Raw genomic sequence first — 27,903 nt, forward strand, 5'->3', positions numbered from 1 at the left:
GTCCATTTCAAATTTCTCTTGTTTCATACAAAAAAAAAAAAAATACGGTGGAAAAGAATGCACATTCAATTTCATGTGTGTAACCCCCTCCAAAAACCTTGTCTCAAAAGAATGTTTTTTTTTTTGTGGTTTAAAAAAAAACAAAAAAACTATTCAGTGAATTTATTTAATGCTTTGTGCAGGTACTGTTAACCTTTTGTTTTATTACTGTTTAAAAAAAAAATATGAAAAATTCTTCAACATGAAACAATTAGCAGAGTTTACAAAAATGATACAATTAGCACTGGCAGCCCAACAAAGCCAGATGGAATTTTTACAAAAAGAACAGTTAAAGTAAAATTAAGTATTAAAAACAATATTAATGAAACAAGAAGAAAAAAAGGATTGTCGGTTCACTCCGGAAGGAATTGCAAATTCGCTGACAGAATTTTTATATGAACCAACTAATGGCTTAATGTTTCCAGCATATTATCGTAGATACAAAAATATTTCTTCCAAACAATGTCAGGCATAGTCAGATGAAGAAAAAATTATTTTACTGTTGCAAAAACTGGGTTCCCATGAAAATACCAAGTATACCAATTTTATACTTCCAAGGAAACCCGAAGATATTTCTTTTAAAGAGACTATAGAAATTTTATCGAACATTTTCGGGGAGCGAGATAGCTTATTTTATACTTGTTATAGGTGTTTAAATATTTTGAAGTAAGATGATGAAGACTTTATCGCCTATTCTGGGAGAGTAAATGCCCGATACGAGTTATTTAAGTTGAAAGACCTAAAAGAGGACATGTTTAAATGCTTGATATATGTGCAAGGGTTAACATCCTCAAAGGATAAAGAGATTCATTCTAGGATATTATCTATTATGAATCAAGACATAGAAATAACCTGACAGAAAGTTACTTAGGAATGCCAGAAACTGTTAAATTTGAAACAGGATAATACTAGTATCGAAGAGAAAAATGTTGACAAAATACAAAGGGTAAAGCAAGGTGACCACTATGTAAAAAAATACTGTAAGACGTGTGGAGGAAAGAATCACTTCACAAAAGAGTGCTACTTTAAAAGCAAAATATGCTATAAGTGCGGCCGTAAAGGACACAACTCAACAGAATGCAATAAGGAGAAATACTGTAAGCTTGAAATAAAGACCATTGATTCTAAAAAAGAGCCCATGTATGGTAAAAAAAGGAAACATATTGAAGTTAGAATTTATGACCAGAAAGTAAAATGTCTTTTGGATACTGGAAGTGACATATTCTTAATTAATGAAACAACATGGAAGAAAATTGGAACTCCAAAGCTGCAAAATACAAAGAAAAGTGCCAGAGGAATGTCTGGAAATAGATTAAAATTTAAGGGTGAATCCTGAATAAAAATACTGTAAAAACTAAAATGTATGTGATACCTGGAAAAAATTCTAATCTATTCAGTATAGATATAATGATACTTTTCAGTTTTTGAGAGAAACCAGTAAACTCATTTTGCAAAAGAGTAAATTTGACAGGATCTGAAAGTCTCAAACTGCCAGATTTGTTGGGGATTTGAAGAAGGATTTTAAAAATGTATTTTCTGAATGTCTGGGTTGCTGCACTAAAACGGAAGTGAAATTTGAACTGAAAGATGAAGCAAAACCAGTGTTTAAACCCAAAAGGAAGGTTCTGTATTCGGCATTAGAAATAATCGAGAAAGAATGTAATAGACTCAAAGAAATCGGAGTAATAAAAAAAGTGGACTACTCTGAATGGGCATCACCCACAGTTTATGTGAAAAAGAAAAAGAAAAAAATCAAAGTATGTGGGGATTTTTTGACGGGACTGAATGATTGCTTAAAGGATCATAAGTATCCACTCCCTACTCCTGAGGAAATATTTTTTAAGTTAAATGGAGGAAAAATTTTCACAAAAATTGACTTATCAAAAGCATATTTGCAGGTCAAAGTCCACGAAGATTGTTCTAAATACCTGACAATGAATACTCATAAAGGATTATTTTCCCTAAAGCGATTGCTGTTTTGGTTGAAAGTAGCACCAAATTTATTCCAGTAAATTATGGATGGCATGCTAGCAGACTTGGATTTTGCAATGGCTTATTTAGACAACATTTTGATAAGAAGCAAAAATGTTGAAGAACATAAAAACCATATTCGTAAGGCATTCGAGAAAATAGAAGACTACATATTTAAAGTGGCTCTCGAAAAATGTAATTTTGGTATGGACAAGATTAAATATTTGGGACAAATAATTGATTGGAAAGGTAGAAGACCTAACCCAAATAGGACAGAAGCAATTAGACATGCCTAGACCAGACAATGTAGTGAAGTTACAATCATTCTTGGGTCTAGCAAACTACTATAATTCTTATATCCCAAATATGCACAAACTAAGAGCACCATTAAATGAATTATTGAAGAAGAATAAAAACAAAAGAATGCGAGGAAGCATTCCAAAAAATTAAGAGATGTTTGTTATCGGATCTAGCATTAGCACATTACGATCCGAAAAAGGATTAAATTGTAGCAGCAGATGCAAGCGAATGCAGTTTAGGAGTGGTGCTTCTAAACAGAATGGAAGATGGATCTACTAAACCAATTTCTCACGCCTCGAGGGTTTTATTACCCGCTGAAAGAAAGTACAGTCAGACCGAAAAAGAGCGTCTGGCGATTGTGTATGCCATGAGAAAATTTCATAGATTCATTCATGGAAGATCTTTCATCTTGGAAACGGACCATAAACCATTACTATCGATTTTTGGTTCAAAAAAAGATATTCCTACTCATACGGCAAATAGATTACAGAGATGGAGTATTATTTTGCTCAATTACGATTTCAAAATGAAACACCTAGCATCTAGTAAAATTGCACATGCAGATGGTTTGTCGAGATTGATCCCCAGTAAAACTGAATTTGAAGAAACTGTTATAGCTGCCCTAAAAGAAGAAAATGAACTAACAGATATATTAATAAATACTGTTAGGGAACTTCCTGTTACACTTGAGGAAATAAAGAAAGCAGCGAAAACAGATAAATATATTAACAAGATAAAAAAAACAAGTGGGACAAGACGAAAAGAATAGAAAAGTGTTTCCATTTTCTATGTGTGATGAAACTCTGATGTACACAGACAGAGTGATAATACCGCAAGTATTACAAAAGAAAATCCTAAAAGAATTCCACATGGGACTTCCTGGAATCTCCAGAATGAAGGCCCTAATGAGAGGATTCACATACTGGCCTGGAATGGATCAGGACATTGAGAAAATGGTGAAATTATGTAAAGGTTGCCAACTAGCTATGAGATCTCCCCCCATACGGACGCAATCTTGGCCTAAAACAGATGTGCCATGGACACTCATCCATATCGATAACGCAGGACCTCTGAAGGGATATTATTACCTAGTAATCATAGATAGTATGTCAAATACAAACACCCTATAGCGGCAAACAAAATAAAAGTGCTGGATGAGATATTTAGTCGGTTCAGAGTTCCAAAAACAATTGTTAGTTATAATGGCACTATGTTCACAGGTCAGGAATTCAAGCACTACTGTGAGACACTGGCTATTGAACACATTGTTACGTTGCGCAGGACCCCAGGTTGGGAACGGTCGTAGTTAGTAGATTTGTAACAAAAACGCAGTAGCCGTCAATTTCATCGATCGTCCGCTAGTGTAACTTGTTTACGACCCGAGCTAAACGGTTGTCATAGCAACTGCTAAGACAGCATGGTTATTTCCCCCTTGACCGGGCATTTTTCATTCGAGCTGACTTGTCAATTGTCCAGCTTGTCATAACAACGACGGTATCTGAAACAAAGTTTTGACATGCACATAACGATCAGGCGTAACTCATAACATAAAGGAAAGACGTAAGTCACGATTGCTTTTTATATAAAAATGTATTTTTAACTAAAGCCTTACATGCAGTTTATCAAATAGTTCATTTCTGCGGCTTGGCTTTCCTTTCATTGAGCGATCGGGGGGGGGCGATTTCACTTTGACAATCGCACGTCCTTTGGCGGTCCTCAGACCTACTTCTCTCCCTGACTCCAAAAATCACATCATTATATTCACAGGATTTGTTTTGTTCCCGTATTTTTCCACTATTACGATCTCCGCTGGCTTGCATTTGAGTGGTTAATTCATTTATTGTCGATAATTGATTCTTCAATTCCCAGGCAAGTTTTAGCTTTGTTTACAAATGCATTGCTTGCATTTGACCCAGATCTCCAGTAACCCATTTTTTCTTAGTCGGGCGACTATTGTTTTTGTTTATTGCACATGTCTTTACAACACGTTCCAGCCTTGACCATAATTGTTTTTTCCAGGACATTCCAATCTTTCTTTGTTCTCGCAAAGGAATGTCCCATTCCAGCAAAATATGCGATCTCTCCCACAATCACTTTATTTTGTAAACAAAAAATCGTCGTCCGATTTTTCTGTTTACGCCGTAATTACTTTTGTCACTTTGTCTGGTGGACAATCGATATTCGATGCCCTCCTTTTGAGTTTCTTAAAAAGGTTTATTTTAACCGTTATGTATCGGATGGTCCTAGACATCCATTACATAACATTCCTCCCTTATTATCATTTATTTATTTATTTTTATTTTTTTTTTTTCACAATACAACGTTCTTTTACAAATGTCACAAATTTTTCCGATGGATTCCATACGGAAAAAATTTTTTTTTAAAATAATAATAAAACAGCAACACAAGAAAGCATAAGGTCTTTCTTCGGTATAAGTGCATCGGCCGCACTTAACAGCGAAATATACGCTGCAAATTTATGAATTTTACCGAAGTGGTTGATTTGTCCAATATTTTCACCTCGGCCCTTTAATTAATAATGACTAATTAATTAAATATGAGTCTAACATTTTAATTACTTTTTTAAAATGTGGGCAGCATATAGTACAAAATTTCGACCAGAACGCCAGGATCCTAAATGTTGGTGGTAACTTCGAACTCCCTAATTTTAAAAGCCACACGAATCACCATATAATTTTTCCTATTTTCCTGCAACGAGAAAGCCCCCCCCCCCCGTTAGTACGTTAATAATAAGGATTTTGTCTAAAATCCACAAATTAACTTCCTGTTTCGCGCTCTCGACCCGCAACTTGATTATAATCTGAGTTCCCAACCCCCGTGCTAGCCCTAGCTACGGTTGGCTGGTCCCTATTATCATAATCAACACTGCACGACCTGGGCACTAAGTTTAATATATCGTCCTTAGATATTTTGTTAACTTCCTTAGCCCTTTCAGCCGTCATGCTGCGTTTTATTATTTTCCGTTCCATCAACGGGATCCTGTTTTCCTGATTTGGGGACTTCCGTTGATGGCGACAGCTCTGTTGAGGATAATTTTCTTCCTCCCCACTAGAGGATTCACTATCGGAACTACTTTCCTCTACCGGTGCTGACAGGGTAGTTTTTCTACAGCCCTCTTGCTCGTTGGGGATATTCCATTCCTCCATTTCTGCTTTTCAAAGGTGTTCCCCATGGGCTTTTGTTACTGCCTCTGTCAGTTGACTTCTAATCCTATACGAGACTGGCCCCGTCTTCTCTATTACTACATAATATGGAGACCATCTTACGTCTAGTTTTCCCTTTTTCCTATAATTTCTATAATAAACTAAATCGCCAACTTGAAAATCGACTGCTTTCGTTTTCTCGTTGGCCCTATCTACCATTTTCTTCCTAGCTCTCTTTACATTGTTTCTGACTAATGTAAAGGTCCGATGCATGTCCTGCAGAGCGATCTCGTGATCCTCTTCCCCGTAGTAAATTCTACGAGGCCTCAGTATGTTATCTAACGGCAAGACAACGTCTCTATTATAAAGCAAATGATAGGGGGAGAACTTCGTTGTTTCGCTGACATGAAACCTTACAGCAGCCAGTATCTGGTTCAAGTACATGTCCCACGAACGGTCATTGTCCCCTATTTTCTTTGCTAGTACGTCATGCATCGTCCCATGGAATCTTTCTATTTTCCCGTTACTTTGTGGGTGGTAAAATGAGGTAGTCACGTGATCAACATTAAGCTCTTCTAAAGTCCTTTTCATGATTCCATTAACATTCTCCGGTCCGTTATCCATAAGTAACTGCAATGGTGCACCAAATCTGGGAAATATCTCCTCAATTAAGAGATGCACCACTGTCTCTGCCTTTTTATTAGGCACAGCGAAAGCCTCAGGCCAACCACTATACATGTCCAATGCAATCTTAGCAAAAGGAAAAGAAGGCATGTCGGTCCCCTGCATCCAGGCCAGAAATACTTCTGTTTAATGGCGTGGAACGTTTTCTCCATGCCCATATGACCATTCTCATCATGGTATTGATTCAATACCTTCATCCTCAAATGTGACGGGATATATAATCTAACTACTGGATCGTCGTCGGGTTGCGATAAATAATATACGATATCATCCATTATGATGTACTTTTTTTTTTCCATCTTGGACGTTTTACCGCTCGTCATCCGTTTCTTTAATTCGACAATCTGACTATCGGCGTCTTGTTCTTTACACATATCCAAACCTGATAGTGTAGGACGCTCGCTTTCTACTGGTGAGTCTTCGTCATCCCTATGCGATACAAACTCTCTTGGTTCAAAACGATTCAAGTTTATCGCACTTACCTTATAATTCCTATCGTCTATCTCTACTGGAGGATCGTCTTCATCCCGACTCGCATTTACTGCACGGGATAAGAGATCTGCACAGATGTTATCCTTTCCTTTCAGGTACTGTATGGTGCAATCGTAGCCAGCCATACTTAAAGCCCACATCTGTATTTTTCTGTATCGGAGATTTCAGCAAGTACTCCAATGGTCTGTGATCCATGTAGATGGTGAACGTAGCACTGTGCAAGTAGTGATTCAACTTGTTTAAGGCATAGTGAATCGCATATGCTTCCTCCTCTATCGTTGACCATCTAGTCTGGGTATCTGACAACTTATGAGATAGAAAATAAATGGGTTTCTCTTTCTCCCGACCCTCCTCTGGGTCGTAGACCATTTGAGACAAGGATGCTCCAATCGCATAATCAGAGGCATCTGTGTATAATCTGTATCCTTTGCTAGTGTCCGGGTATGCCAGCGTCACCATCTCAGCAAGCTTCGATTTCAATCGATTAAAAGCAGACTGACATGCATCATCCCAACAGAAACGTGCATGCTTCCTAACCGAATTAACGGGTCGGCGATTACGGAAAAATCCTTGATAAACCGCCTGTAATAGGATGTCATGCCTATAAAGGATCGAACCTGCTTCACAGTGGTCGGGGTCGAAATTGCCTGAATCGCTTTAACTTTGTCCCCATCCGGCTGGATACCTTTCTCACCCACTCGGAATCCCAGATATTGCACTTCCTTGCTGAAAAACTCACACTTCGCCGCCTTTAACCTTAAGTTATGTTTACGTAAGCTACCTAGCACCTTTTCTATATGCCTAACATGTTCCTCCTTTGTTTTGGAGAATATTAAAATATCATCCAAATAAGGCACGGCAAATTCTTCCTGTCCCTGTAATACTACGGACATTAGCTCCTGGAACACTCCTGGAGCGTTAGCAAGTCCGAATGGCATTACATTAAATTGGAACAGTCCTCTATGACAGGTGAACACGGTTTTCTCTTTATCCTTTTCGTTCAACTTTACCTGCCAATACCCTGATTTCAAGTCCAGCTTTGAGAAGTATTTTGCTGACCCAAGCGAGGCTAGTATATCATCAATTACTGGTAGCACTCGGGCATACTTCTTTGTTATCTTGTTCAGGGCCCTAAAATCTATGCAGAACCTCTTCGTTCCGTCCTTCTTTTTTACTAATACTATCGGGAAACTCCACGGACTGTTTGACCTCTCTATAACCCCTGCCTGTAGCATTTCCTCTAGTGCTACATTAACTTCTTCCCGCTGCTTGAGAGGTGTTCTGTAAGGGTTTTTCTTTATGGGATCGTTTTTTCCTGTATGGATCCTCATCTCTACTGTGTCAGTCCGGCCTAAGTATTTATCCTCTGTGACGAATAAATCCGTATTTCGTCACAGGACTTTATCTAAATCTTTCCTCAATTCCTCTGGCACCTTTATGCCGTCGAGGTTACTCTTGTTTCCCGACTTCCTTTGATATCGCCATTACTACCTCTGTTCTTCTACATCCACTTATCTTGTAACCTTTCCTTAATTTCACTGTCTGGTTTGTGCTATTCATGATTAGCAAGGGAAAGCTTTTCCTACCTTTTATTTTAACTACTGTGTTCGCTACTGATACACCACTTAAATCACTTAGGAAGACCTTATCTATCTGTACTACTTCGTAGTCTAAACCATGACCGTTTCTCATTCCGGCACGAGCTGTGCACGCATGTAAATGCTGCGGTTTCAGGGTGACATTGTGTCTTAATCTAACTATACTCAAAATATGAGCCTCTTCTTGCAGCACTATGTACTCGCTACCTAATCGAATTGCTCCTAAATCAAAGTACATTCTAACACTATTTTGCTTGAGCCAGTCTCGGCCCAATATGATGTTCCTATTAAGGTTTTTCGTCACTACAAAATCATGTCGAATGTACTGGCTTCCTACTTTAATCCGCAAACGCGCCACTCCTTGCACTAAGAGAGGTGACCCGTTTGCAGTCTTTAAATTAATCTCTATTTTCTTTATCTCAGGCTTCTGTCTGAGACCTTCTAACACGGTACTTTTTATTACCGAAATTTCTGCGCCAGTATCTACTAATGCTCTTAACTAGTTTTTCTCTATTTTAATAGGGATGCAATTAGCGGCGCCCATATGTCCTATTATCTTTGACTGTTCACCTCTCTCCCTCTCGCTGGGCGTCTTGCGAGTGGGGTCGGCTCGTTTCCCGACTTAGGAAAGGTGCAGTTCCTGGCTATATGGCCTTTTCTGCCGCAATTGAAACACTTAATCCCCGGCCAAAGGCCCTCTGTTTGCCTTGAAGCCGGGTCCCCTATTAAATCCTCTATAATTCCCATGCCCCCTATCTGGCTCTGGGAATCTCTTTTTCCTTATTGCTTCTATGTTTCTCTGGCGCCTACTATAATTAATCTCCATAGGTTCTTCTTCTCGGTCATTGACTCTTATACGGGTTTGCCACCGTTCCTCGATTAGGGCCTTTTCATAGGCTACTTTGAGGTCCGATGGTTCCTCCCTCATGACAGCGATTTTGACTTCTCTGTCATATAGCCCTTCGATGAAGAAACATATCACTTGGCTTTTTATTACTACATTGTTCGTATCTAAGCTACCATACGCACCTTCAGCCAAGCACACTAACCTCTGCATGTTAAATTAAATTAAATTGTTTGACCCATGTCCAAATAACCTACATCTAAAACTTCAAGTGTTTAGACCCAAAATTGGCAGAGGAGTTTGGTAGAGTCTATAACAGTCAACTCTGTAAACTTTAACCTCTTGCCAGCCAAATTTTCGCCCAAAAACTGATTCAAAAGCTTACTGCATGTCTGAATACCCTTTATGTAAAATTTCAAATGTTTTTACCCCAAATTGGCTTAATAGTTTGCTAGAAACCGTAAAGATAAAATCTTTTGAACTTTGACACCTTGGAAGCCAAATTTTCAGCAAAAAAAAAAAATGATTAAAAAGCTTGTCCTATGTCTGATTACACTTTATGTATAATTTCAAATGTTAAGACCAAAAATTGGCTAGGTAGAGATCGCAGAGGTCATTTTTTTAAAAAAACTTTGACCCCAATTATGACCTCTTAATATTTATTGTTTTGGGCTCAAATCAAATTATAAAGTTAGATCCATGTCCAAGTACCCTATATCTAAAATTTCAAGTGTTTAGACCCAAAATTTACAGAGAAGTTTGGTAGAGTTTTCAAAGGTCAAATCGTTGAACTTTGACCCCTTAAAAACCAAATTTCTGACCGAAAATCACTTAAAAAGATTTTCCCAAATCTCAATATCCCTTATGTCAAATCTTGAGTCTGTAGATCAAAAATTGACAAGAGTTATTTGGTAGGGAAGTGTACACAGACAGACAAACACACACACACACAGACATTTTCACTTTTATAGATATATAGATAATGATCATCATGCCGTATAAAGTTACATTTAATTGGAACATCATATCTAAAAAAATAGCACAATAGTCCAATGGAGGTCAATACTGCTCATGGCTGCCAGTGACCGATACTGTATGCCGGGAACCAACAGTGGCACTTGTAAAGATAGCCAAGATCCAATAGTAAATGCTAATAAACACCTCAATACAGCACTAACAGCCAATGACCATCAGTTCCTGCCACAGACATACAGTGACAGCCAGTGGATGCCAGTGTCTAACAGTTGAAGACGGATGATTTCAATTAGGAGCATTTCAATGGAGGCCAGCACTGATCATATCCAGCAGTGAGTTCTAGTTGTAAAAGCCAGCTAGTGCCCACCAGTAAATGCCAGTACTCACCCCAAATCAGCATTAATCCTCAGTAACCACCAATGATGTAGTTTAATTTGTTTTCGGAGTTGGATCCTTTACCGAATTTGTTCTAACTTTTACCAGCAACGCCGGTCCTGCTAGTATATAATAATTATGTCAAACTAAGCTGATTAGATGCTTTCAAGTCAAGTGAATTCAAGAACAAACTACTAATTCCAAAGATGAAAAATACTTTAAACATATAATTCGTCGACTGCAACCAAATACAGAAGAGAAGTAAGCCCCCCCCCCCCACAAAAAAAAAATTTAACCACCTGGTTGCTGAGCCAGTCTTCCCTTTAGGTCCTTATTTTGGCTAGATTGGAAGTTGAAGAGACCTGATCTAATCAATCGGCTAATCCTGTCATATCTCCCAACTGTATTTATTATTCAAACTGGTTCTTCAAAACCTTATTTTTTTCTTTCTATTTTCTTCCTAATAGAAACCAGTGGCTGAGGGTCAGTAAGTTTGAGAACAAAGATCACCAATACCAAAGAGTAATAGTTTCTGAGAGTAATATCGGATCTCTCTCTGTAAAATTTCCTTAGTAATGTTTTGTAAGACTAATGCATATATTCTAAAAAGCAATGTACCTTGAGAGCAGTGTATTCTATGAATATAAAATAACTAGCGGGGGTACCCGGCGTTGCCCGGGTGTTTGGAGGTGTGTGTGCTGTTAAATAAAAAAGAAGGGGGGGGATAAAGTTGGTAGGATCGAACCCGAAGCCCTGAGGCGAAGTTTGAAAATAAAATCGGCCAGCCAGAATGAGTTACTGAAAGATGTTTGAATTTATTTAAGTAAGAACCAAATTGACAGGTTCGCGCACGGAAGTCGTAGAGCGTTACGACGACGACGGAAGCTATTCAGCAAATGAGGTCAATGACCAGGTTCGTTTGCTATAAGCGAAGTAAAAAAAGAAAACAGAAAAACGAACTTTAAAACTTAAGCGGGGGGGGGGGGTAATCAAAACATCGAAAAAAAATTGACGTAAGGCAAACGAACGAAGAAAACAGAAAAACGAACATGTGAAAAATGGCTTAAATAAGCCTGTTTCGATATTAAAATTTAAAAAATCGGTGGGTCCCCGGGTGTTTTTGAGTGTGTGGTCGGGGTGGATAAGCGAAGTAAAAAAAAAAAAAACAGAAAAACGAACGTTACATGAAAAATGGCTTAAATAACACTGGTTCAATAGTTAAATTTAAAAAATCGAAAAAAAAAAAAGAAGACATATCACACCATGATTCGAACCCAAAATGTTTAGATAACGAACCAACGCGCTGACCTAACGCGACGTACACGAAATTGTGTCAGTTTTTCAACTATTTAAAGTAAATCAGGTCATGACGTCATCTGACGCATGTATAGAACTGGTCGTTGTCACAAGAGGACATGTGAAAAATAACTTAAATAAGCCTGTTTCGATATTAAAATTTAAAAAATCGGTGGGTACCCGGGTGTTTTTGAGTATGTGGTCGGGGGTGGATAAGCGAAGTAAAAAAAAAAAAAAAACAGAAAAACGAACGTTACATGAAAAATGGCTTAAATAACACTGGTTCAATAGTTAAATTTAAAAAATCGAAAAAAAAAAAAAGACATATCACACCACGATTCGAACCCAAAATGTTTAGATAACGAACCAACGCGCTGACCTAACGTGACGTACACGAAATTGTGTCAGTTTTTCAACTATTTAAAGTAAATCAGGTCATGACGTCATCTGACGCATGTGTAGAACTGGTCGTTGTCACAAGAGGACAGTTTTTGTTTAACCCCCCCCCCTCGACATTGTCGATTTCGGGGTGAAAAAATGAACGTTTTTGGCCAATTTTTCGATATTTTTCGAGCGAAGGATGAGCTTCAATATGATACCGAATTTGTGAATTTTCATTGTGTCTGTCGAAAGTTTTTAGCAGACACACAAACATACACACATACATTTTCGCTTTTATATATATAGATTATCCTACCTACAGAATTATATTCGACACTTTTATTCAGCATTAAATAACCCACAGATGGATGATATTTCATAAACCAGGGCAAGCCCAATAGGAGAAATCCGATTAAAATATTATAAAAGACATATGGAAGAGCTTTATAATGTAAACATGTAAAACCACATAATAAAGAAAGACTTATACTTTTTATAAAACTGTTGTTTCTTTATTATCAACTAGCGAGGGGTACCCGGCATTGCCTGGGTGTTTGTAGGTGTGTGTGAAAAAAAACAGATGCCCGTGAAAAAAAAAGCCAGTTGGAAAATAGTAAAGTGTGAAAAAAAACAGGTGCGCGTTTTTGATTGACGTGACGGCGATAGCAATTCAGCAGTTAGCATTTTGTGCGCGACAGTTTTTAATGAGGTCAATAAATAGGTTTGTTTGTTTTTAAAAACCTGCTCCCCCATCTGATATGACGAAGTCGACATTGATCAAACGTTACTTAGCTCTCTAGAGACCACTGGCTCTGGGCCTGTGATTAGAGTCGAGTTTCACTTTTTTTATACCGAAAACCGAATGTAACGCATGCCGATGCGGGAAATGTGGAATAATTAACGTTTGAAAGTCAATAAAATTAAATAGACAGGCGAGCTCCGTGGTTAACTGCGAGATATTACAATTTATAGATGATATAAAAAGTTTTAAGTTGCGAAGCGAGCGAGCGAGCGCTTCTCTGAAACAAGCCTTTTGTGGACATCGAGGAAAAGCGTACATACATATATACATACATACATGCATACATACATACATTTTCGCTTTTATATTTATAGACAACCTGGGCACATAACTCTAGTTTACCCATACAGAATAATAAATATAGTTCCTTCTTTACTGTAAGGTTTTCCAAATAAATTTCTCATGTATTTAAAGAATTTCAATATTTTCTTCGATTCTTGTGTATAATTAAAAGATATATAATCATGTTTTTTATATTTGCAGGTTTTGTTGATGTTGAAACACCAACCTTGTTCCGCAGAACCCCAGGGGTAATCAGTATTTTATATTCTTATCTACTATATGAAATCATCTTATCTAAATTTATGGAGTTTGTGATCAATAGCGATTGAACTGTTAAATCAATATTTATTTATGACTAATCAATTTTTCTTTTTGTTAATGTCTGTTTTATGCTTGCATGCATTGAACAGCTTATGGCAATTGACTAACTTATCTCTGACCAGGCTTTTATTTATGTCTCTTTCTCCATTACTTTTCATGATTTCCTTGGCCTTCCTTTGCCAGTAATCTACTGACATCAGAGGAATTATTTTGTGAACCCGATCCCAAGTAGTTTGATGCTCATTATCTTCTGTATCATTGAAAGGAGGCGATCCTACAAAAGAATGCAGATCTCTAACATGACAACACGTTCCATTAACTCATGGATGCAAACAATACAAATAAATTTGAAATATAAAATTATATAAATAAGTCAATACTACACTTTGAGTTTTCTCCCATACATTATCTCCTTTTTTTTTTAGTAATATAGGGTGTCCAAAAAGTCACTGAGGGGGTTTGAACTTAAATAGATTCTTTGTGACGATATCTTTCTGTAATTTTAACAGAATCTAAGACATTGGGAAATTAAAAAAAAAAAAGAAATGCAAAATTCAAACAATCTTTATTTATGAAAAATAATGACTTTTAAATGTTGCTCATTTTCAGCTTCGTATATTTCTTCTCTTTTTAAAACATTCATGACAGATTGCAGAATCTTTGGAGTGCGATTTAACTCCCTTATTTCATTCTTGATGTTTTCCTTCAATTCTTGCAGGGTTTGGGGCTTTACGTTTTGAGGTCTGCCAACTTGCAGAACAAAATAAGGGAGTTAAATTGCAATCCAGAGATTCTGCAATTTGTTATGAATAATGTTTTGGAAAGAGCACAAATATGCGAAGCTGGAAACGGAAAGCATTTAAAAGACATTATTTTTTGTAAATAATGATTGTTTGAATTTTGCATTTTGTTGTGAGTTGCATGCTATTTGTAAGGAAATAATCAGACAAGGCAATATATCAAAGTTCTTATATTAGTAGGTGGGGAGCATAATGTGGGTTTTTAATTATAAAAAATGATTGTCGAAATTAGTAATATATCCAAGAATTATGAAAAATGATGAAATGTGAGTTAATTGATTGGTGTATTTGTAATGAAATAATCAGCCAAGGCAATATATCAAAGTTATTATTTTAGTAAGGGGGCGACTGTAAGGTGTGTTAAACTTATGAAAAATTATTACCGAAATTAGTAACATATCCAAGAATTATGAAAAATGATTAAATGTGAGTTAATTGATTACTGTGTTTGTAATGAAATAATCAGCTCAGGAAATATATCAAAGTTATTATTTTAGTAAGAGAGGGCGATAAGAATGGTTTAAATTATGAAAAATGATAATATGTGATTTAATGCATTAGTGTGTTCGCAATGAAATTGTATCAGTAATGAAGGATTTCTCCTCTATTAACCAAGACCAAAAAAGGGGAGAAATTTAAGTCACTGGAATGCTGAGACTGATACGACACTCATAAATTCATGTTGAAGCAATGGTTGCCTTATCCCTAACCGTGTTAATGTTTGTATGTATTAATTTCGAAAAGCTGCTGAAATTCATGTATATTTTAAACAGTAGTGTGGGGGATATGAAGTCAGTCCTGGAAATGACTTACACCATTTACGATTTAAACATTACTTTATTTCATGTATATTTTTAACAGTAGTGTAGGGGGATATAAAATCAGTCCCGGAAATGGCTGAAACCGTTTACGCATTGAACATTACTTTATTTAATGTATATTTATAACAGTGGGGTGGGTGATATGAAGTCAGTCCCAGAAAGAGCTGAAACAATTTACTATTTAGACATTACATTATTTCATGTATATTTTTAGCAGTGGGTTGGGGATATAAAGTCAGTCCCAGAAATGGCTGAAACAGTTTACGATTTAAACATTACTTTATTTCATGTAATGAATTAATGGTGGGGTGGACAGTCCTGGGTTTGAATGAGATAAGTGCAAATATATACTAGCAGAAAGCGTCGCCCAGTATTAAATGAGATAAGTGGGAAACATATAGTAGCAGAATACCCAGTGTCGCCCGGGATCGAATGAGATAGGTGAAAGATATATACTAGCAGAATATGCAGCGTCACCCGGGATGGGATAAGATAGATGGAACATATATACTATGAGAATACCCGATATTGATTGATGTGTTTATAATGAAATAATCAACCCAGGCAATATATCAAAGTTATTATTTAAGTAAGGGGGAGCGACATAGTGGGTTAAAATTATGAAAATTATTGTCGAAATTAGTAACATATCCAAGAAGTATGAGAAATGATGAAATGTGAGTTACTTGTTGTAATGAAAAAAATCAGCCCAAACAATATATCAAAGTTATTATTTTAGTAAATGTGGAAGCTATAAGGTGTGTTTTACTTATTAAAAAACGATTGTCGAAATTAGTAACATATCCTAGAATTATGAAAAATGATAAAATGTGAGTTAATTGATTGGTGTGCTTGTAATGAAATATATCAAAGTTATTATTTTAGTAAGGTGTGTGATATGATAAGTTTAAAGGATGAAAAAGTATTGTAGAAATTAGTATCATATCCAAGAATTATTAAAAATGATGGAATGTGAGTTAATTGATAGTTGTGTTTTTTTATGAAATAATCAGCCCATACAATATATCAATTTTTTATTTCAGTAAGGGGAGATGCGATAATGTGGGTTAAAATTATAAATTATTGTCGAACGTAGTAACATATTCAATAATTATGAGAAATGATGAAATGCGAGTTAATTGACTGGTGCGTTTGTAATGAAATAATCAGCCCAGGAAATATATCAAATTTATAAGGAGCAATACAGTTTTAATAAAAGGCCTAGAATAATATGATTGTGCCTTCCTTCATGCTGAACAGAACGGCCACAGAATGCCCAGCAACAATATGTTACATATGAAAAATGCCACTGTGGAATTTCCACAGGTCTCGCTAGTTACTTATAAATACTTTTAGGAGGGGGGGATATATGGAGTCAGTCCTAAAAATGGCTTCAGCAGTTTATGATCTAAAAATCACTTTATTTCATATATACTTTTAGGAGAGGATGTATATAGTCAAGGCTGCCAAGCATTGCCCATTACTTTATTAATATTACTGTATTATATTTAGTAAGTGAGTGGGAGATACAGAATTTGTTGTTCATCTGGCCAATGTATGCATATTTTTAAAAGGGGGTGTGTATGGTGTCACTGCTGGAAATGGCTGAAGCAATTTATAATTTAAAAAACACTTTATTTCGTATATATTTTTAGGAGGTGGATATATTGAGTCAGGGGTACCAGGCGTTGCCCGGTCGTAAAATACTCTTGATTATCTTTATCAATATTACTGTATGATATTTCCTAAGTGGGAGATACAGAATTTGTGGTTTTACTGGCCAATTATGCTATTAATAAATGTGAATTGCGATATAATATTTTATCCTTTCGGACTATTTTCATTGTTAGCATAATTTCTATTCATATTATTGCGAAATTGGGTGAATGTAATGGAATCACATTTATTCAAGAATGTCATTGTTTTATTCTATTTGGCTTTGCCCAGAAGCAATAAATATGAGAATGCAGTATTACATTTGAAAACGGTAGCTCCAGTATCTGAATTATGTGTTTTTAGCACAGTAAAACAAGAAAGAGGAATGAGATCGGCTAAAGATACAGAGAGAGTTATGGAGAAAGACAGAAAGAGAAAGAGAAAGACAGAAAGAGAAGACAGAAAGAGAAGAGAGAAAGAGAAAGACAGAAAGAGAAGAGAGAAAGAGAAAGACAGAAAGAGAAGAGAGAAACAGAAAGAGAAGAGAGAAAGATAAAGAAATGATTAGAGAAATAGGAAGAGGTGGAAATTTTAATATAAAGGTGTTACACATAATTTTACTTCTGTTTAAATTTATATGACCCTGAGCAATGCCGGATACTCCTACTAGTTAAAAAGAAATTAAATTTATTCAATTATTAATTATTTTATTCATAAAATGAATTCTTCAAGATAGAATAATGAGAAGAGGAAGGATAATCCCATAAAAATAACACACTGCAAAAGTCTCTCCATTTCATAATCATCCGAAGAAATGCAACTGAATAATTTGTGAAACTGCCACTGGAGTAAAAACAAATATGCCTATAAGATTTAAAGATATTTGTTTATGTTTTTACTTTCTGTGTTTAAGTAAGAGACCCCAGTTGCATTGGAGACCTGACCAAATTGAAAGTTGAAAATGTGTCAGTATTGTAAATCAATGATTCTCTTCCGCCTTTCATCATCCAGCCGTTTTCTATGTAACCTACTCATATATTTTATTTGAAGAAGGAACACACTCACTAGATAGCTACACCTCCTTTTCTTCAAAACAAAAGAAGCATATTTTGCAATCTGAATTTCTTCAAATGATTAAAAAAGTTATATTATTCAGCAAAATTTCAACACTGAATACTGTACTTGATTTAAAGTTTTGATAAATTAACTGGCTTTGTCGGGAAGGCAATAGTTTCAACGTAATTTCCAGCAGTTTCAAGTTGTATATGATTGTAGATTACTGTGTGAATGCAAAAGAAAATTAAGTTGCCAGTTTTTAGAATACTTAAATCAACTGCTCAGCTATAACAAATAAGGAAAGAAAGCAAGAACATCAAATCGATTCAGTTTTTATGCTGAGAAAACTTTTACACAACAGACAGTCTTTTTGTCGTTGTTGATCATTAAATAACAATGTTATACAATGTTAAAAAGATTTATTTATTGATCATTAAATAACAATGTTATAAAGATTTCGTTATTGATCATTAAATAACAATGTTATACAATGTTAAAAAGATTTCGTTATTGATCATTAAATAACAATCTTACACAATGTTAAAAAGATTTCGTTATTGATCATTAAATAACAATGTTATACAATGTTAAAAAGATTTTGTTATTGATCATTAAATAACAATGTTATACAATGTTAAAAAGATTTCGTTATTGATCATTAAATAACAATGTTATACAATGTTAAAAAGATTTCGTTATTGATCATTAAATAACAATGTTATACAATGTTAAAAAGATTTCGTTATTGATCATTAAATAACAATGTTATACAATGTTATAAAGATTTCGTTATTGATCATTAAATAACAATGTTATACAATGTTATAAAGATTTCGTTATTGATCATTAAATAACAATGTTATACAATGTTAAAAAGATTTCTTTATTGATCATTAAATAACAATGTTAAAAAGATTTCGTTATTGATCATTAAATAACAATGTTATACAATGTTAAAAAGATTTTGTTATTGATCATTAAATAACAATGTAATACAATGTTAAAAAGATTTCGTTATTGATCATTAAATAACAATGTTATACAATGTTAAAAAGATTTCGTTATTGATCATTAAATAACAATGTTATACAATGTTAAAAAGATTTCGTTATTGATCATTAAATAACAATGTTATAAAGATTTCGTTATTGATCATTAAATAACAATGTTATACAATGTTAAAAAGATTTCTTTATTGATCATTAAATAACAATGTTATAAAGATTTCGTTATTGATCATTAAATAACAATGTTATACAATGTTAAAAAGATTTCGTTATTGATCATTAAATAACAATGTTATACAATGTTAAAAAGATTTCGTTATTGATCATTAAATAACGATGTTATACAATGTTAAAAAGATTTCGTTATTGATCATTAAATAACAATGTTATAAAGATTTCATTATTGATCATTAAATAACAATGTTATACAATGTTAAAAAGATTTCGTTATTGATCATTAAATAACAATGTTATACAATGTTAAAAAGATTTTGTTATTGATCATTAAATAACAGTGTTATATAGATTTCGTTATTGATCATTAAATAACAATGTTATACAATGTTAAAAAGATTTCATTATTGATCATTAAATAACAATGTTATACAATGTTAAAAAGATTTTGTTATTGATCATTAAATAACAATGTAATACAATGTTAAAAAGATTTCGTTATTGATCATTAAATAACAATGTTATACAATGTTAAAAAGATTTCGTTATTGATCATTAAATAACAATGTTATACAATGTTAAAAAGATTTCGTTATTGATCATTAAATAACAATGTTATACAATGTTAAAAAGATTTTGTTATTGATCATTAAATAACAATGTTATAAAGATTTCGTTATTGATCATTAAATAACAATGTTATACAATGTTAAAAAGATTTCGTTATTGATCATTAAATAACAATGTTATACAATGTTAAAAAGATTTCGTTATTGATCATTAAATAACAATGTTATACAATGTTAAAAAGATTTTGTTATTGATCATTAAATAACAATGTTATACAATGTTAAAAAGATTTCGTTATTGATCATTAAATAACAATGTTATAAAGATTTCGTTATTGATCATTAAATAACAATGTTATACAATGTTAAAAAGATTTCGTTATTGATCATTAAATAACAATGTTATACAATGTTAAAAAGATTTCGTTATTGATCATTAAATAACAATGTTAAAAAGATTTCGTTATTGATCATTAAATAACAATGTAATACAATGTTAAAAAGATTTCGTTATTGATCATTAAATAACAATGTTATAAAGATTTCGTTATTGATCATTAAATAACAATGTTAAAAAGATTTCGTTATTGATCATTAAATAACAATGTAATACAATGTTATAAAGATTTCGTTATTGATCATTAAATAACAATGTTAAAAAGATTTCGTTATTGATCATTAAATAACAATGTTATAAAGATTTCGTTATTGATCATTAAATAACAATGTCATACAATGTTAAAAAGATTTCGTTATTGATCATTAAATAACAATGTTATACAATGTTAAAAAGATTTCGTTATTGATCATTAAATAACAATGTTAAAAAGATTTCGTTATTGATCATTAAATAACAATGTTATACAATGTTAAAAAGATTTTGTTATTGATCATTAAATAACAATGTTATACAATGTTAAAAAGATTTCGTTATTGATCATTAAATAACAATGTTATACAATGTTAAAAAGATTTCGTTATTGATCATTAAATAACAATGTTAAAAATATTTCGTTATTGATCATTAAATAACAATGTTATACAATGTTAAAAAGATTTCTTTATTGATCATTAAATAACAATGTTATAAAGATTTCGTTATTGATCATTAAATAACAGTGTTATACAATGTTAAAAAGATTTCGTTATTGATCATTAAATAACAATGTTATACAATGTTAAAAAGATTTCGTTATTGATCATTAAATAACAATGTTATACAATGTTATAAAGATTTCGTTATTGATCATTAAATAACAATGTTAAAAAGATTTCGTTATTGATCATTAAGTAACAATGTTAAAAAGATTTCGTTATTGATCATTAAATAACAATGTTATACAATGTTAAAAAGATTTCGTTATTGATCATTAAATAACAATGTTATACAATGTTAAAAAGATTTCGTTATTGATCATTAAATAACAATGTTAAAAAGATTTCGTTATTGATCATTAAGTAACAATGTTATACAATGTTAAAAAGATTTCGTTATTGATCATTAAATAACAATGTCATACAATGTTAAAAAGATTTCGTTATTGATCATTAAATAACAATGTTATACAATGTTATAAAGATTTCGTTATTGATCATTAAATAACAATGTTATACAATGTTAAAAAGATTTCGTTATTGATCATTAAATAACAATGTTATACAATGTTAAAAAGATTTCTTTATTGATCATTAAATAACAATGTTATACAATGTTAAAAAGATTTTGTTATTGATCATTAAATAACAATGTTATACAATGTTATAAAGATTTCGTTATTGATCATTAAATAACAATGTTATACAATGTTAAAAAGATTTCGTTATTGATCATTAAATAACAATGTTATACAATGTTAAAAAGATTTCGTTATTGATCATTAAATAACAATGTTATACAATGTTAAAAAGATTTCACCCTATGCCAAATTTACAAAGACATTACTTAAATTATATTCTTTTAAAGTTACAAAGAATTTTTCAAGTTCTTGCAACATCCTTTTTTGGAATATTGAAAATTTTGCCCTAAGAAAGTGTGTATATATTTATAGAGATAGAATTCTAGCAAAGAAACAAATGCTATTCAAAATTGAAATAACACTAGCATACAGCATCACATGTATTTTCATAATACTTTCATAAATTTATGAACAGTTCTTGTAAAAATGAAATAATTTTCTTCAATTATTACTTATATAAGATTGTGTAGCAGCTATGAGTTCTGATAATTTCCTTTCCAAAACTAGGTGCATATTGTTTCACTTTTTGCACATTTGCAACAACTACACATTGAACAGTACTAGTGTTTTGTGTATGACAACTATGGATTCACCTGCTCGCCAGTCGGTTTGTCTCAAACTCCACATTGGACCCAGCACATCACCCTCTTCCTGACTTTCCTTTGCGGACAGATGCCACACTAGATGATTTGAAAATCCCCTCTTCTCAAGTACAAGGTATCATAAAAAACCTAGTCACCTCAAAAGCGTGTTAACCCGATCTCATCCCGGCTGTAAAAAAATGCTCCGCTGAGGTTGCTCCAGTTTTCTTCAAACTTTACAACAAATGCCTTAACGAATCTTGCTTTCCTGACTGCTGGAAAACTGCTTCTGTGGTACCAGTTTTCAAGAATTCTGGTGAAAGAACTGATCCATTAAATTATCACCCCATTAGTCTTCTCCCGCTTTTCGCCAAAATATTTGAGTCCTTAATTAATCAAGCTCTAGTCCATCACCTTACAGCTGCTAAACTTCTGACCGATAACCAATATGGATTTAGGCAAGCCCATTCCACAGCAGATATCCTAACTGTAATCTCTGAACGTATATACCATTCACTGGACAAAACAGGGAAGGGTAGAGCGGTAGCCCTCGATATATCTAAGGCTTTTGACAGGGTATGGTATGATGGTCTTCTAAGGAAAATTAGATCATAATGTAATTAAATCCTTCTTAAGTAAGAGAAAAATCCAGGTTGTCCTCAACGGTCGTACATCTCAACAATATGATATAAATGTGGGTGTACCTCAGGAGTCTATCCTCGAACCTGTTGCCAAGGTCGCTGGAAAGATGGTGGGATCCGCTCCAGAAGATATCTCACTATTGATGCAATTCTCTATCTATATAAAAGCCAAGTACGGCCAAGGATGGAATACTGTTGCCATATCTGAGCAGGAGCTGCTAAAAACAGCCTATCCTGCCTTGACAGAGTACAAAATAGACTTCGTGGCTTAGTGGGGGATGCCCTTTTCTCTACCCTGCAACCTCTCTCCCACAGAAGAGACGTTGCGAGCCTATCCTTGTTTTATCGTTATTTCCATGGCAGGTGCTCGTCTGAACTCCAATCTCTGGTCCCCCCTCGCCAATCTTTCACGAAAAACACCCGTCTAGCTGAATCCACTGTGAAAAATTTCCCCCACTCTATTTCTGTGCCTAAATCAAAACGCGGATTGCATGAACAAAGCTTCTTTCTTAGAACTGCACGCCTGTGGAACTCTGTTCCGTCTGCCTGCTTCCCTCCAGACTACAACTTGGATGTCTTCAAGTCCAATGTTAACAAATTCCTAATGAACCGCCCCCTTAATTAAACACTTCATCAAATCTCCACACTAACGTAATGTACTTGCAATAACCCTTATCCCTGAGTGGCTTCCGGGCCTTGATAAGTGGTGATCACTGTGTAAAAAAAAAAAAAAAAAAAAAAAAAAACCTTTAGTATTCTTGATATTCATAAATGACCTCCCTGATAAAATTGTTTCTGAGATGGGTATATTTGCTGATGACACCGCTCTCTATAACAGGTACGAGGGGAAAACAAATGAACACATATCTAAGGAAATGGCAGAAACACTAGAGGAGGACCTCCAATCTGTAGTGGAATGGGGACAAAAATGGATGGTCACATTCAATGCTGCCAAGACTAAGCTTGTTTCCTTCAATAATTACAAGAAACCTTCACTACCACCGATAGCAATGGCTAAGAACACATTACCCAAAAGTACTTCCTTTAAACTCATTGGCCTAACGTTTACAGGGAACATGAACTGGAATAGATACAGTGAGAGCATTGTCAAGGCTGCTGCGGAGAAGGTGCGCTCTCTCTACCGTGCTAGAAAACTACTTACGCCTGAAAGTATCCTGTACCTCTATAAGGCCACCATTCGCCCATGTATGGAGTACTGTGGTCACATTTGGGCTGGCGCATCTGCTGCTTGTCTTTCACTCCTTGACAGGGTTCAAAAGAGAGTCGCCAACCTGATAGATGAACTGTCATCTAAGCTTCAGCCTCTGTCCCATTGACGAAATGTTGCATCCCTCTGCCTGTTCCACAAGTATTTTAATGGTGAATGCTCTGATGAACTACAAGCACTTGTACCCCCTCGACATGAATACCCCCGCCAAACCGCTAAATCCCACCCTTTCACAGTAGAGATCCCTAGGTGTAAGAAGGCCGCCAATAGTTTCTTCCCTAGAACTGCTAGATTTTGGAACTCCCTTCCGGGATTCTGCTTTCCCAGCTGTACTGACATACAGTCAAGTGTAATGTGAACAGACATCTTAGTACTCATCTCCCTTCATAATATCCTTGCAACTTATGTTCCCTGATAGTAGCCCCCTACTTCAAAGTGGAACTGTGTCTTGTTTGGGGTGAAAATTGAATTAAAAAAAATTTTTTTAAACCTGTGAAGTAGTGCGAATGCCATAGAAGCTCAATTTGCCAGCTATGATCATTAAAAAGTATCCAATAGCAACATATCTTATATGTAGTGGCGTCTTTTTAAATGTCCCAAAATAGCAGAAAACATTGGTTATAAGTCAACTAACTTTTTTGACATTTAAGATTCGAGTTTTAAAGTTTTGGAAGCACTCTGAGGATGTAATACTTTTCCCAGATATTATTCTGCCTTTCTGGCAAAATCAAATCTTCTCCAAATTGACTTACATGTTTTTAAAGCCAATGTTTTTTATTCTACTTGACTATCACAACCACCTGTTAATTGACATGATTTGTGATTGTTGAGCCAAGTAGACAGGCAAGAAAATGAATTGGTATGCACTTTGAGTTGTTTCCAGTATCATATCTAAGAAACCATTCGCAGAAAAGGTTTTCATAAAATACAGCACCAAAATAACTACATTGGATAAAATTACTGTACACATGTAACTATTATCAGTCGCGTAATTAGCATGAGAAATAATTTTGGAAGGTGTCATGGTGAGCAGGACTGATATGGTATTGTTTGAGATGTTAACACAGGATATTTTATGCTCAATGGAATCTTCAAATCAAATGCCAAAGGTTTTTTAAATTTTCATTTTCCCATGTAATTCTAGGTCAGGAACAGGATAATATTTGTCTAGTAAAAATAATTTGGAGAGAAAAAAAATAGTATCTAAGTTTGTTTTTTCTTTTCTTCCAGGGTGCTCAAGAATTTATTGTCCCTACTCACTACCCAGGAAAGTTCTACAGTTTACCACAAAGCCCTCAGCAGGTATGAGGACAGATATTAATCAACATAAAACTTAAAAAACCTCATTCCTATTCTAGATGACTTTCCAAGTAATCTCCATATTGTTTATTTTTTGTTTGTTTGCTTTTGTAATAAAAGTTTCAGAATTCAATTTATATTAAAAAGCATCAATTAAATAGCAGACTTATTAGATTTCTTAAGCAATTTTTTTTTTTTTCAGATAATATTTTTTTTTTTTTTTCAGATGTTAAAATTTATACTTTATTGTTGTACTGGTTGATATTAACTTTTTCTGTAGCCACTTACAAAATGGGACTTTCTGATTTGGTTTTAAATTAATAAGTAACTTGCTTACATTTAATACCTTACAGAAATATGTAATATCTGATTTTATGGATTTTTTTTTTATTGTTTAGTGATGACACAGGTGTTAAAACAAAAACAAACTTAAAGAAATATAAAAAGTACAAATTTATTATTTTTTTTATTGTTAAAATGAAAAAAAAAACTTTATTTAAAGAAATGTAAAAAATAAAAATTTATTTTTATTGTTAAAACTGAAAAAATATTTAAATACATCTAAAAATTAAAGTGCATTATTTTTCATTGTTTCATGATAACACGAGAAGTGTTAAAACAAAAACAATTTCTGGAAACATCTCTACTTTTTCTTTTTCTACCTTTGTTTAATCACACTGGGCCACAGCAGCACGTTGTCGAGTACAGCTAGTTATTATATATAATTATAAATGATTAATTTTTATAATTATAAATAATTAGAAAGAAAGAGGGAGGGAGAAAGGAGGTAGAGAGTGAGATAAATTTTGTTTGATCAGTTGCTACAATTTTGCAGTTAAGACAACAAAACAAAAGTGAGGCAAAAAACGAATATGCAACAAATAAATGTTACTAAAGGAAAGATAAGTTACTCTTCTTCTTACTTGGGTAAGGTTTTTGCGTTTTCAGTTATTTAAAAACGTTTTTTACTTGAATAAAATTAAGTGGTGCCGAAGCCACAACATTAATAAAAAAAAATCCAACATAGTGACTCGAGAATCACTCAAAAATTTGAAAATCAAACTGAAATACAGTTAATAACTTGCACCAATCAAGTGAAAATTCTATGTTTAACCAAATTGTATATTTTATTATTTGTATTTTTGTTTAACTTCTGATAAAAAAAAAATTCTCAAGGCCACATGTTGACACCAGTTACCATTTCTTTTTCTTTTCATTAACGTTTGTGCACCACCATTTTACTCTTGTTAAAAAAGATACTTTTAAATAACTTATCCCGATATGTAGAAGAGTAATTTATTTTGCCTTTAATAACATTTATTTGCTGCATACTTTTTTTTACTCCCATTTTTCTTTTGTTGTCTTAACTGAAAAATGCCGTTTTTACATCATATAAACACCAGATACAAACAAAGTTATATATATATATATATATATATATATATATATATATATATATATATATATATATATATATATAAACACAGGGTTAATATTTTCCAGAGATAAAGTAACCAATGAAGTTTAACAAGGTTGATGCAGGAATGCTCAATATTGAAGTAGGGCAAGATATACTTTGTATTTTTTTACATAAGCATAAATATGTCGCTACACATTCATGAGCATATTTCAGTCGGCTAGTTACTGGTAATTAGAGACCTCTTCAGGCAATACGAGAGCTAAGTTTGTAATGAAGATATTTCAGGTCTTCAGCATCATAGGAAATTATTATTAATATCAGGAGGTTCTGTAATATGTTGTTAAAAATAGGAATAAGGAATAAAATTAAGGTGTATGTAAAGAAGACAAAATAGGTGTGTGGATTATGCTCTGTATTGAAATATAGGAATAAAGAAAGAAAGATGGGGCTGGGTAAGAAACTGAAGATAAAAATAATAAAAGACTGTCAAGGAAGATGTGTGTGTGTGTGTGTGTGTGTGTGTGTGTGTGTGTGTGTGTGTGTGTGTGTGATAGCTGCCAACATTGTAAACGCCTTAAACATTAATATTCTATAGCGTATTGTGTCAAATAGCAGAGGTATATCAAGTTAACAATATCTATGTGAAAAAGGGCCTATAAAATTAATCTTATGCAAAGTACTAATATTTGAAGTGGATGAAATGAGTGAAACAGGTAAATATTTGGAATATGTAAAGTTGTTTGGGAGTAATGGGTATAGTTATATAGAATGATGTTCAGGAGTGGTACTGATAAAAATGGTGCAGTTATAAATGTAGCAAATATTCTATTTTGTGAAGCTTGTAGTGAAAAGGAGTATTGCTTAGGATATTAGTATAGGTAGTCTTAGAAGCATGTTTGATAAGAATTTTAAGAGGGGGGAGTAGGTAAGTGACTAAGGAGGTGTGATTTATAATGCCTACAATTAATTGATGTTTCTTGTTTTTTTTCTTTTTTTTATCCCTATCTTTCAGTTTCGTGATAAACAGTTTTTCATTCAAGCAAAGAAAACAAGGGGAATTTAATGATTGACAAGTTTTGTTTTCTTTTAAGATTTCCTAGTTAACAATTAGTGTTAAAATTTTTCTTGCTAGCAATATGAAGCCAATGATGTCTTATCTCTATAATTTGGATTCATGAAGGAATTTTTATGGCCAGTATATCTTTGTTATACTTGTTTGACAATTATATATATCTATATATATAAAAATGTAATTCTTGGTTTGTTCAAAGTTTATACAACCATATTTCTACATTACCAATTTAATTTAAATTTTCAGAAAATCTATCTGTAAAGTCAATGAATGTTTGCATGTTATTAAAATAATTTTACATTGCGAATTATAAAAATAT

General features: G+C 33.5%; 1 protein-coding gene across 3 annotated transcripts in view; it reads left to right on the top strand.

Moving 5' to 3' along the window:
* Positions 1-27,903, top strand: part of LOC145286014 (aspartate--tRNA ligase, mitochondrial-like) — a 517,834-nt gene that overhangs the window by 298,112 nt on the left and 191,819 nt on the right. For all 3 annotated transcript variants that reach the window (XM_080134627.1, XM_080134626.1, XM_080134628.1), the window contains exons 6-7: positions 13,405-13,451; positions 25,024-25,095. In XM_080134627.1, coding sequence (XP_079990753.1) covers positions 13,405-13,451; positions 25,024-25,095 — 119 coding nt within the window. The remainder of the gene's footprint in view (positions 1-13,404; positions 13,452-25,023; positions 25,096-27,903) is intronic.

This window comes from Euprymna scolopes, chromosome 10 (assembly GCF_053919585.1).
Source record: "Euprymna scolopes isolate OS-2025 chromosome 10, ASM5391958v1, whole genome shotgun sequence".
Classification (NCBI taxonomy): domain Eukaryota; kingdom Metazoa; phylum Mollusca; class Cephalopoda; order Sepiida; family Sepiolidae; genus Euprymna; species Euprymna scolopes.